This window comes from Cavia porcellus, unplaced genomic scaffold, assembly GCF_034190915.1.
Source record: "Cavia porcellus strain 051 isolate PalLab524CR breed Dunkin Hartley unplaced genomic scaffold, mCavPor4.1 scaffold_3, whole genome shotgun sequence".
NCBI lineage: Eukaryota > Metazoa > Chordata > Mammalia > Rodentia > Caviidae > Cavia > Cavia porcellus.
Window position 1 is genome coordinate 76,039,053 of NW_026947486.1, and position 13,010 is coordinate 76,052,062.

The 13,010-nt window shown below is 34.2% G+C and overlaps 1 protein-coding gene and 1 long non-coding RNA gene across 4 annotated transcripts in view; one reads left to right on the plus strand and one right to left on the minus strand.

Annotated features, from left to right (window-relative positions):
* The window catches only part of Lrch2 (leucine rich repeats and calponin homology domain containing 2), a 104,348-nt gene that overhangs the window by 69,556 nt on the left and 21,782 nt on the right, over window positions 1–13,010 (minus strand). For all 3 annotated transcript variants that reach the window (XM_023564155.2, XM_013150181.3, XM_013150180.3), the window contains exons 2-3: window positions 3,462–3,606; window positions 800–926 (exon numbers count right to left, since the gene is read on the minus strand). In XM_023564155.2, the coding sequence (XP_023419923.1) occupies window positions 800–926; window positions 3,462–3,606 (272 nt within the window). The remainder of the gene's footprint in view (window positions 1–799; window positions 927–3,461; window positions 3,607–13,010) is intronic.
* The window catches only part of LOC106027193 (uncharacterized), a 146,328-nt gene that overhangs the window by 48,840 nt on the left and 84,478 nt on the right, over window positions 1–13,010 (plus strand). The window lies entirely within an intron of this gene.

The window sequence follows — 13,010 nt, forward strand, 5'->3', positions numbered from 1 at the left end:
AACATTACATTCAAAGTAACTACTTTAAGTCATTTTGTTTCTATAATTGGTTACATATAGCAGCCTTATTTCATTTAGCTGTGTTCCAAAGTGTTATAAAAGCATAAGGAAGAGACATTATTTTGTTAATTGAATTACTCAGATGCAATTATTCTCATCTCCATTCTATAGCTCTAGAGTACCCAGGAAAAAAAAAATTTAAAAACAAACAAACAAACAACTTTTCCAGGCAAGCATGGAGGCACATGCCTGTAATCTTAGCACTTGGGAGGCTAAGGCAAGAGGATCACCATGTGTTCAAGGCCAGTCTGGGCTCCATAGTGGGTTAAAGGTCAGTCTGAACTGCCGAGTGAGATCCTGTCTCAAAGTAGTTCTGTATTACGTGTACCCTTACACCGCTTTGTTTTGTTTTGTGTTTTTCTCTTTTTCCTCTTAAATAAAATAAAATTAAAAAAAAACAAGCAAACAAACTGAAAAAAAACTTCCCTAAGAATTTTGGTGTCCAAAAATGAATAAAAGTACTTATTTTTCATTTGAAAATCATATTTAAAGCTCATAAACAAGTCTTCTATCTTCTGTAGCACTAAGGAACAAATAGGCTTTTTGTGGTTTGGAGCCAAAATCAGATACAGTGATAGCGCAAAATTCAATAAAGTGAATTTAAATATTTATCAAAGTATTTATTTTTTAAAAATACACTGAAATTCTATAAAGGAATGGACAGTCTACCAAAATGTTAACAGTACATATTATGTATATTATCTGTAGATATGTATAAAAATACAACTATTTTACTCACCAATTCCATCAAATCTTTTAACTTCCCAATTTCTTCTGGAATGGATACCAGTTTATTATTACTGACGACCAAAACTTTAAGAGGAAGATCAAATAGGTATTTTGGCAATGTTGATAAAAGATTTCGACTGAAAAGAGTAAGAAAGTCAGTTATGAAAAATATGTGTGAAACTTGACACACTATTTTGAAAAAGAACAAATGGCTTCAAAGATAAACAAAAGCTTTCACTAAGTAATAGTAACTATTTATTTTTTTCTTTTCTTTTTTTTGGTACCAGGAATCAAACTCATGACCACGTTCTTGCAAGGCACGTGCTTATGCTGCTGAGCTAAATCTCCTGCCCTGTTACTATTTATTGAGTGCTTACTTTGTACCAGGCATAAGTATATTCCTTACATTTGGTATCTTATCTAATATTCAGATTTAGCTTCACAAGATAGATGGTATTATCTCCATTATACAAGTAAGAAAATGATGGTCATAACCGGTTGTATGACTTGCCCAGACATAGCAGATATTCAAATGGCAAATCTGACTATAAATTTTGTGCTCTCATCTGAGATATTGTCCCACACCACTGATACTCAAAAACTCAGAATGATTCTAAACTAGATTATGGCAGAAATTTGCACTCAAGTATAATTTCAGTATATTCAATACCTACATGCTTGTAACCAGGAAAAGACTCCAGGAATAAAGTTCCACGTACTATATCTAAGTTTATGAGAACAATAAATAGTATTATATATTTAAAAACATGCAGTAATTCTTATCTATCGCATTTTGTTATAGTTTACAATACTATTTTTATCTCAGCTCAACATTTAACATTTTTCTCTCTGTGGAGAATTTTACAGTATATTAACAACTAACACTGAGTATTCACTTTGTTCCAGGCAATGTTCAAGGCACTTCACATAAATTAACCTTCATAATATCCTACTTTAGGAAAGCAGATACTATTTTGATCTTATTTTACAGATGAAAAAAATATCAAAAAGTAAACTGCTCAAAATCACAGCTGGCAAGAGAACTGGCCAGGATTTGAACTTAGGCTATACGCTTCTGGAATCTTTGTCCTGTAACCATTAATGTGATGCAGACTGATGCAAATGATCTCATTATCAAAATATACACAGTCCATTTACATGCTACAAAGTGGCAAACAATAAGCTACTATCCTTCTTATTTCTCAAAGTAACGTTTATAGATCTGTGACTACCATTTTGTATAATGTAAACAGCAACAAAAGCCTAATGTTATTTAAGGGAAGGTTTAAGACCCTTCACGTCATCTTGTCCCTGCCAAGGACATCTACAAATGGCTAGACAGAATGCCTTTAATAATACAGCACAAACTGACTTGAAAAAAAAAGTTAATGTCCCTCAACTACTAATACTGGTCAGGTTACTGGAATGTCAAATACTCTGCAGGAGTGGTGTCACCAATCTTTCATAATTTCAAAATCGAGCAGGCTATTTGAGAACATGGTGTGTCTTGCCCTTTCATATGGAGCACAAAGGATCTTTCTGCAAGATGGTACTGAAAAATGGGAGTAGTATACAGGAAGAGAGTCGAAAAAATCATCTTAAAACTTATCAAGATATTTTTGCAAAAATAAAAATAATAAATGGGAAAATAAGAGTAAATTCATTCTGACTCCCTTATGCTAAAATCAGTTTACTTTATCACATTAAAAGAAGTTTCCCTTGAACCCCACTCCAGTACTGGGGATTGAACCGGAGTCTTCACTCTGAGCTATGTTGCCAGGCCTGCCTATTTATTTATTTATAAATTTTATGCCACTGTCTAAGCCTCTAAATTGACTGGACTCAAATTTGCAATCCTCCTGCCTCAGCCTCCCAGAGTGATAGAATTATAGATGTGCATGAGCACATGCAGCAAGAAGCTTCTCAACTGAGTTATTAGCAGTCACCTTTCTCCAGAATTTGATTTCTTTATACATGGTAAGTCAATAATTATCACTTATTTTTATTACAGTTTTTAGAGTGAACCAAAGGAAGCCAGTCACTTCAACAAATGTTACCTGATTACAGTTTGTTGGAAAATGTGACTGTAAGCAAACATCAGAGCCAACTTTCAGAAATCAAAACAGGATAAAACTGGAGAAAGATTTTAGTAAAACAACTCTAAGATATATAATACTTATTAATATAGAAATGTCACTCATTTTTTGAAAAATCATTTTTTTATGAAAGAACAAAATGAAACAAAACAAAACAAACAACTTGAAAATACTCTATTTTCTTCAACCTCTCCTAACCCAGGCCAAGAAGTACAATCTAAATGATTGATAGCAACAGAAACAAATTTCTCTCACATATTTTAAAGTATAAAGTGTTTTAGGTTGAAATAGTATGTACACGAGGTAACACGACTGAAGACATACAACTGAGGACATGAGTGAGGTGAATCTTCCTCTTCCAAATCAAAAAGAAAAGAGAAAAGAATTCTAAAATTAAATCACAATATATCAGTCATTGATTGGGTAGAGCAATGTTTTTATTATACTTGTTGAGTGTTCACAGTAAGATATTAAGATAAATATAAGCTAGAAAGCAACCAAGACACATTCTTTTGCTACTAAAAAGGATCAGAACCATAATAAAACACAAAATTTATTTTAAGAATTGTTCCTTACCTAATGTTAAGGTATGTTAACATCTGCAGGTTTTTAATGGCTTCAGGAATGGTTTTGATGCAATTATGATATAAATTTAATGTTTCGAGAGGTGCAAATAACCAAACATCAGAAGGAATTTCTGTAAAACGATTTCTGGAAAGATCTGAAAAATGAAAATAGCATTTGAAGGTCAGACAGAAATCTATATCCATGCTCATTAACAGAAATAGCTTCATACATGTTGAATCACTTAAAATCTAAGCAAATATTTAAAATATTTTAAAGTATTATCTACCAATAACTAGGAAAAAAACATTATTTAGGAACATAGTCAAAGAAAGTATGTTTATTAACAAAATGTTCTGATATGCTTCAATCCCTCTAAAATCCTATGTTATTTTTTAAAATATAAAGAATTCTCTTTAATGTTTAAAAGCTAACAAACAAACAAAAACCTTCTATAATCCCAAATTCATCTGCCTCACTTTCCTTCACTGTTACATTTAGGTAAAATTACAACAAAACTAAATATCTAACTTACCATGGACCTGATCCATTGCAATTTGGTTTCCATTCAATCCCACATCCACAAAGGTTACTAACATATCAACAGTCATTCAATTGATCTGGAGACAATACCCTTTTTGGATTTCTTTTTGGATTATCTCGCTAGCTATCTTTTTAGTTTCTTTTGGCAGATATTCCTGTACCTGTATCATAATGCCAGAGTTCTCAAAAGTTGTGACTAAGGTACTCTTTCCTTCTTCAAATACACAACGTACTGGGTTGCTTCATCCAATCCTAGAGCCAAATTATATTTATATACTGAGAAATTACAAATGAAGAATATGTCCTAATATCTATTTTCTAATCTTCAAGACTTCCTCTTTTTTGTTTGTTTGAGACAAGGTCTCACTATATAGCTCAGGCTGAATCAACCTTGCATTCTTCCTGGCACAATGTCACTGCTGGGATTTTAGGTATGCTTAGCTCAGAATTTCCTCTTGATTTCCCTTGGGCACCTCAAATTCTATACGTATAAAATTTTAACTCAAGATCTGTTTCCAAACATCTATGTTTTTCCTCTTAAATGTCACCAACATTCTGTTGGCAAAGTGTTCAGGTCAAAAGCCTGGCATTCATTCTAGATTCCTTCCTCTCCCAAATAATCTCAAGCACACACAAGGTTAGCATTAGAAGTTGTATACAGTAGAACAAAAACAACAGTAAGACTGAAAATAATGGTCAAGAAAAAGCACAGCAATCATGTAAAGAGAGCAACGAAGTTTAAAAAAGGGACAAAAGATGAGGCCAGGGATTTAGTTCAGCAATATAAGCGCTTGTCTGGCAAGTGTGAGGTCATGTGTTCAATCCTCAGTAACAAAAAAGGGGAGGTGCGGACAGAAGAAAAACAAATACTACCAATAAGAAAAATGATTCTAAAAAAAGTAATTTAAATATTATCAACACAGCATTCTACTAACATATTTTGTCTTACGCTTTTTATGTTCTTTCCATTCAAAACATTTAGTTAAATAACAAAATAATAGCACAAGTGACCTTTACATTGATAAACTATTTTCTGGATGAGTTCACATATTTATTTGGTAAACAAAATTTAAATCACAATAATTATTATTCTAATTGAATGGAGTTAAGTCAAATAAAATATAATAAATTCAAATTTAAACTCAAAGTATTATAAGGCTTTGAATTAAGAAATTTAGGAGTAGACTATTTCAGATTTTAAATCAGACTAACATCCTTTTTTATTTAAAGAGAACAAAAGAAAGGAAATAAAATAAAACAAAGCAGTAAAAGGTTACAAATAATACAGAATTTCAAGGAAAAAAAATACAGTAAGATATCACTAGTTAATAGGTTACTTATTGTCATCTTTGAAATAGTTGTCCAAATTATAACATTAAAGCATGTAAAGTGAACATTCATACAATGAGATTGCAGACAGTGCCGATCAATGATCCAACAAAAGCTCAGTAATACGGATTTCCATCCTACACACTCAAACATACATGAAGTTATATCCCTTAGTCCACCTTCCTTTCCTCTCTTTTTAATAACAATTACACTTTTGGGGTTTTTTTACTCCCACAATTCTTATTATTTTTTTGAAGAGAATAAAACCTAATGTGGCTAAACAAAACAGAGTCAGAACAAAAGGATGGGCATAGTACATGATGTAAAAATAGAATATCAGGTGATCTAAAATGGTTACCATTGTGCCTCTTGCTATTTTTTTTTAAAGTTGCCTATATGGTCAGATATAATAGAATTGATCAAAACAGTACAGAACAAGACCAATAAAACCTACACTGGAGACCTTACAGGGTTTCAAAAGAAGATAATAGTCAAACCATAATGGGCATCTTAGTGAATCTTATTGCCTTCAAAGTGGTTGCCTATACCCTCAAACTTGATACTATCAAACAAAATAGAATATAGTAAAATCTGACAGAACAAGATGGGGAGAGCAGTACTGGGGATCGTATCAGGTTAATAGGAAAACAAAATGTTACTATAATATATCCCGCTATTTTTTAATTTAGTTTTCCCTTAATTGAAAAAAATATGTAAGAAAAAAATAGATTAATTTTTAAAAGGGGTGGGATTGAAGTAAAAGAGGACATTGTATTAGAACAACACAGGTCAGAACCGAACAATTTAAGCATCATTGTGTTTCACCCCCCCCCCAGATAATCTAACATAATAGTAGTCACCATAGTGCCTCCTTCCTTGAATTATTTGATTATAACTTCATATACTATAGCATCAAGCATATCAAGTCAAGACTAACATCCTTTTTAAGCACAGGGTAAATAGGACAGTGCCAGAAAAAAATATATAATCATGGAAGGAAAAATGGGAAATAAAACAATTTGTTCTTAATTTTTTGAACTATCTCACACCAACAGTATCTCATATTTATACTGAAAAAAGTGAAGATAAAATTTAAACTCTGATTTTAAATTTTATCTTGTGTTGAATACTTCATAAGAGATTTTATAACATAAATTAACATGTACACTCAATGCAACCAGAATATTATCACATACTATACTTGAAAAGTACATGCAAAATTTGTATTTTAATGAAGTTCTTTCAAAAAGAAAAGCATTCCCACTTTAAGATAAGAAAACAAACTGCTAAATTATTCCTTATTTTGAAACTCATTTTACAATAGTTTCAAAGTTTACTTTCTTATGGAACAAGTAGGATGTGGGGAAAGAATATTACAAAGATTGTTCACTTTATTCACACAACAAAAAGAGATTAAAACTTACTGTTTATTTTCCTGTAGTAAGGCCAGGGATTTAGTTCAGTGGCATAAGTGCCTGCCTGCAAATGCGAAGCTGTGAGTTCAATCCCCGGTACCAAAATAAATAAATAAAAAACATAAAATAAAATAAAAAATATAGAGGTTTTCCTGTAGTAGGCTGAATAGTGACCCTTAAGGATAATCAGGTTCTAATTCTTGGATCCCATGAATATTACTTTTTAAGACAAAATTTTTGCAGATAGAATTAATCCATTTATGCCAAAGGCTGAAATTTTTAAATTTTACATGAAATTCATGTTACCTAGAAAAATTCAAAGACCAAGAATCTGAAGAAAAAGATTTTTATTATGTTCCATTGTCTGTGGCATTCTAAAGAATGCTAAGCATAAATGAATTAAGAATCTCAGGATGAGATTATCCTGGATTGCCCCAGTGGGCCCTAAATGTCATCTCATGTATTCTCATAGGAAAAAGGCAGAGGGAAATTAAACACACTGAGGGGAAAGGTCACACGAAGAGAGTATATAATGCCAGCAGCCACCCCAAGCTGAAAGAGGCAAGGAATCTCCTCCTCTGAAAGGGGGAGTGGCACTGACAAAACCCTGATTATAGCCCTATAAAACTCATTTTAGACTTACGGACTCCAGAACTATGAGAGACTAAATTTCTGTTTTATAAACTACTAAATTTTTGGTACTTAGTTACAGGAAACACAGGAAACTAATAAACTGCAAAACAAATGTTTATCAAAATTAATAAGAATGCCTGGGAAACATTTTTAAAAAATTAAATAGCTGTGTATTTTTTCTTTTACAATAAGATGAAACTTCAGTGTATTAATAACCTTGGGATAAGTAGCCTTATAAGCACTGAACTATTTTTCTTTTGTCACATCTTTAATTATAAATCATATCAAGCAGTACTGGCAATAAATCAACAGGAGACAGATGGCAGTGTTCTATTTCTGCCTTCCTTCAAGACATTACTTGTAAAACTGCAGGGAGCCTGTTAGAGATGCTAATAGATCATCTTAATCTTATCTAAATTATGCGTTTTTTTAAACCACATTTGTGCTTCAAAGATCAAAGAAGCTAGGGAAAGGGAGGAAAAAAGTCAGACAGAACGGAAATCTGTCTGCTGTCTCTCAATGTGCAACTACAAGCACCCCAGATGGGTCCATCTGCTGCCCAGTGTAATTCCTGGCCCAATAGCTACCACTTCTGCCAAAATAGAGAAAATGATTTTCAGAAATGATGTATTATACTATACTAATTATACTAATTATAGTTTCATTCACTGTCCTAAAATGCATGAAGTTTTCAGGGTGTAGAGGTCCTTTGGTACAAATTGTCAAAACTTGCAATAAGATGAACGTTTCTTCTTTATATTGCTAGTCTCTCTCACATTTCAAAAAAATCCTAGGCAGTATTTGAAAGCCTATGGTAAAAGTTCTAACAATGAAGTGTGTTATTGGAACATATCCTCATCATTAATAAAAATCACATGAAAGGATTTTTTGCTTGTAGGTCATTTAAAACCAGTATGGGCAACACAGTGAAATCTTTTTTCAAAAAAATATTTTTAGAAAAAGTGCTAGGAGTCGGGTTTGTTGAGTGGCGCAATGCTTACCTAGCATGCAAAAGGCCTAAGATTAATTTCTAGCAACAAAAATGAAAGATAAAAATGAAGGAAGAGAGAGAGGGAGGGACCAAGGGAGGAAAGGAGGGAGGGTACCGGAAAGGGGAAAGAAAAAGAATTTCAGCTTAAAGGAGCATGGAGCTTAATGGAAAAGTTATTTGAAAACTGCACTCTGAATTCATATCAACCTAAGGGGAGCCAGCCATGGTGGTGCATAACTGATCCCTTAACTTGGGAAGCTAAATGGAGAATGATCACAAGCTCAACTCTTACTGGGCAACTAAAAGATCCTGTCTCAAACGAGGGCTACAGATGTACCTCAACATGAAAGCCCTGGTTCAATCTCAGATGAGTATTAACTAACTAAATAAGCAACTTTAGTGAGACTGAGGCAACTATCATATGTGCATGTTCACATGTACATACATATCAGAATGCCATGAAATGTGCATAAATTGTTGTTTTGAAAAAAAAATAAAATCAAAAGAGAAAGAAAACAAAATGGGGTCATTCAAAACAAAAGGATGAACATAGTACATTATTTAAAACCACAATACAAGGTGATCTACAATGGTTACTATGATGACTCTTGCTATCTTCAATAGAATTGCCCATATCATCAGGTACAGTAAAATTGAACATACCAGAACAGAACAAAATTAATAAAATCAAAGCATTGGAGACGTTATAGGATTTCAAAAGTGGGTGATAGTCGAACCAGACTATTGTCTGAAGACAATATAGTGAATCATGCTGTCTTCAGACTTTGCCTATCCCCTCAGACTTGATACTATCAAATATAACAGATTCGAATAAAATCAGTCAAGACAAGACAGCAACCTAACAAACAAGATTCAAATAAAATCAGTCATAACAAGATAGTGTAAGTAATACAGGGCTTCAGATTAAATTAATAAAATTAAAGATGGTTACTGTAGTATATCCTGCTAATTTTTGGAATAGCTGTCTGTACCCTCAAATCTAGTACAAGTAGACACACTGGAACAAAATATAACCCAACTAAACAGAGCAATGAAAACAAAATGGTTTCAAATCATGATACAAGATTAAAAATGTCCTCTGCCTTCCCTTTTAAGACAGTTCCTCCCTTTTCACTTTCCCAGGGTGTGTTGTTCATTTTGTATCCCATTAAGTCCTTTAGTTTTAGATTAGGGAGCCAGCCAACTATTTACCTAAGTGATTCTAAAAGTTTTTACCCATGAGCATGATCTCAAGTTGTATTCCTTTACCTACAAGAACCTTAAGGTTTTCCTTCTTATAACTGAGTAGTTCTCCATTGTATAAAACTTTTATGTCTTTCTAACCTATCTGCAGCTGCTGGCCGAGCCACCCCCATTTTTTTCTTGTTCCCTGTCACATAAAGCATTATTTTCTCATCTTTGACTTTCAGTCCATAAACCCTCTTTCAGGTTAATTATATTTCTTATATAGAGCATCTTGATGAACCCTATCTCCTGATATACTCTGTGTTTCTTTTTGTTAGTGTATCGAGGCCATCTATGTTAGTGATTATAGCCAACTTTCTCTGCCTCATCTCTGACATGCTATTTTTCTGCCATTGGTTATCTACTTTTCCCATATATCCCACTGTCTACCCTGTTCAGTGAGGCCTTTCTGTCACTTTTCCTGAAACCATGGTCCTTTTCTTCTCTCTCTCTAGAATGTCCTTCAGTATTATTTGTAGGGCTGGATTGGTGGTCACGAACTCTCTCAGTTTCTTTTTGTCATGGAAGCATCTTGTTTCTCCATTAATTTTGAGAGACAGTTTTGCATGGCACATCAATCTGAGTTGGAGGTTATTTTCTTACAGAGCTTGGAATACTTTACTCCAAGTTCTTCTTGATTTGATGGTTTGTGTTGAGAAGTCTGTCATGATTTTGATGGGTTTTCCTTTATAGGTGATCTGTTTCTTTTCTCTGACAGCTTCTAATATTTTGCTCTTGTGTTGAATTTCTAGGATCTTGATTATTATATGTCTGAGTGTAGATCTATTTTAGTTATAGCTGGCTGGAGTTCTGTATGCCTCATATATCTGAATATCATTTCCTTTTCCTATGCTTGGGAAGTTTTCCATAATTATTTCTGTATACAGCCTTTGAATTTCATCTGTGCTTACTCCTGCTTCTTCATTCATATTTTTTATTCCTAAGTTATAGATCCTCTTGTCATCTTCTAGCCTTTGTATTATTACTTCTTGGTTCCTTATTATTTTTAAAATATCTTTCCTTTTACAATCACATGTTGCAAACCTGTCTTCAAGTTTTGATAGTCTATTTTTAGTTTCTTTCAAGCAGTTTTGCCAGCTTTCAATGGAGTTTTTAATTTCCTGGTAATCTCTTTGAATCTGTTTCATGTATTCTAGATTTTTAAAATATTCTTCATGGAAGGTTTCTCTCCTTTTTCTAGGCTCCTCCATTCTTCCATCTGCGTCTTCTTGAGAGGTACTTAGCATTTATTTTATTAATTTTCTTATATTTTCCTTTACTTATATTAGTATTTCTATTTTGAGTTCTTCAACAATATCATGAAGATATTTTCTTGATGTCAGATGATGTTGTTTCTGATACTGTAGTTGTGCTGTCCCCCTCTTCTGTGTTTACCTCTCCTAGGCCAGTATTGCTTGGGTTGGAGGCTGGAGAATTCCTTTTGTTTCCTTCTTTTGTCGTATTTCTGGATGTTTCCAGAATCCAAGTGTATAGCAGAGGTCCCAGGCACTTTTTGTATTGGTTATGATCACTCTGAAGCTGCTAGCTAGGGATTGCTAACCTCCCCAGTCTGTTGTTGACCACTGAGGTACAAGCAGGGGTGGTGCAGGCTGGCACCTCCCTTCTGAGCTGGTCAACCACTATGGATCTTCACATTAGTGTGTGCCACGCTGATGGAACTAGTTTAGGATAGCTTCAGGGGAAACTTCATTGTTGACTATTGGATCTCACACAGGGGCAAGACTCAGTCCAAGCAATTCTCACCAATCTGCTCTGTGTTAGGAGTGGCTAACTGAAGCTGCTACAGTTCTGGAACTGGGCTTGTCCTACCTGACTCCAAAATGTCACCCTGCCTATCACCCACTCCTACGGGAGGACTGAGTTCTGTGCATTCACTGTGGGCCAGTACAGATCTCCATACTGGCTCCATTCTTCACTCTTCCACTCCCCTCTTTGACCATGTTCTCTTGCCAAGGTCCTTGGGTTTCCCAATCCCCAACTTCATTGCAACAGTGCTTCCTCTGATTCCATCAACACCTCGCACACAGTATGATAGGCTCTGGTAAGAATGTGTTTGGCTACAGCCTTCCGGTCACTCCTCTCCTTTCCTTTTTTTTTCTTTCTCTTTTTCCTTCTTTCTTTTTTCCTCCTTTAGTTTCTCCCTGGGCCGTGAGGATCCATCTCCTTTCATCTGGTCCTCTCTACGATGTGAAATTCCAACATCTGAGCTGTTTCTCCCAGAGAGGCTCTTTACTTTGCTACTTATCAGTCTGCCATCTTCCCAGCCTCCTATATAAGTTATTTCTAATCTTTATAACAACCTTATGAGGTATCTACTCTTCAAGCTATGAAGCAAGAACAAACTGCGTGACATGCCAATATTAAATATTAAAAAAAAAACTAATAGACTAAGTATGTGTGTAATCTCAGCTACTTGGGAGACAGATGTGGGAGGATCACAAATTTGACACCAACCTGGGCAGTTGTAGCAAGACACTCTCTCAAAATACAAAAAAAAAAAAAAAAAAAAAAAAAAAAAAGAATGTGTGGAATGCAGGGAGTGGAACTGAAGGCCTCACATACGCTGGGCAAGTGCTGTACCACTGAATTACACCTTAAGTCTCCCAAAGTATTTTTTTAAGGGCTGGGGATGTAACTCAGCAATATCCTGGTTCAGTCTCAACAACAAACAAAAAACTAAATAAAAGTAAGAGCAGACAGCACTGGTGTATCAAACTCAGATACTACTTCAAAGTCCATGTTCTGCCTGTGATTTTTCCACTCCTCCACTATTATGAACTCCCGCCTCACATTTAGAATATCCTGGGTCAGACGAATTCTGAATTTCCTAACCACCAACATACCCAATACTGCTTCATGCAATAAGAAGCAGAGTACAAATTTTACTTCAAGTCCCAATTTTGTGTTCAGAAATTAATGTACGCTATTATGAAGCCCTCAGCTGTTCCTAATTTGCCATTTCATAATTGTTTCATGTGAGAAACACATACTCTTCTGTTTCCTTAAAGATATGAGCCTTTGTTAATTTTGCAATACTTTAAAGAAATCAGTAAATAATAATTAAAGAAAATTAAGCAGGTAACATCTTACAGGTAAAACCACTGTACCTTTGCTGAATACCAACCAAGAACTCTGAGGGGTCTGAGATTTTACCTTACTTATAAGCCAGCATATTAGCTTAATTCTGTTGTATTGATGGTAGCATAAAATGCAAGATTCCTATGTGAAAGAAAAGGACTTTATTATTCATGGCACAGCTAGTGGCATAAACAGTACATATGGACCAATTCCACTTGTCCCCTAAATCCTTTAATAGCAATATAGGTGGGTCCAGATGTATCATACACATACATCACATTATAGGAAGAGGAACCTAGGCATAAG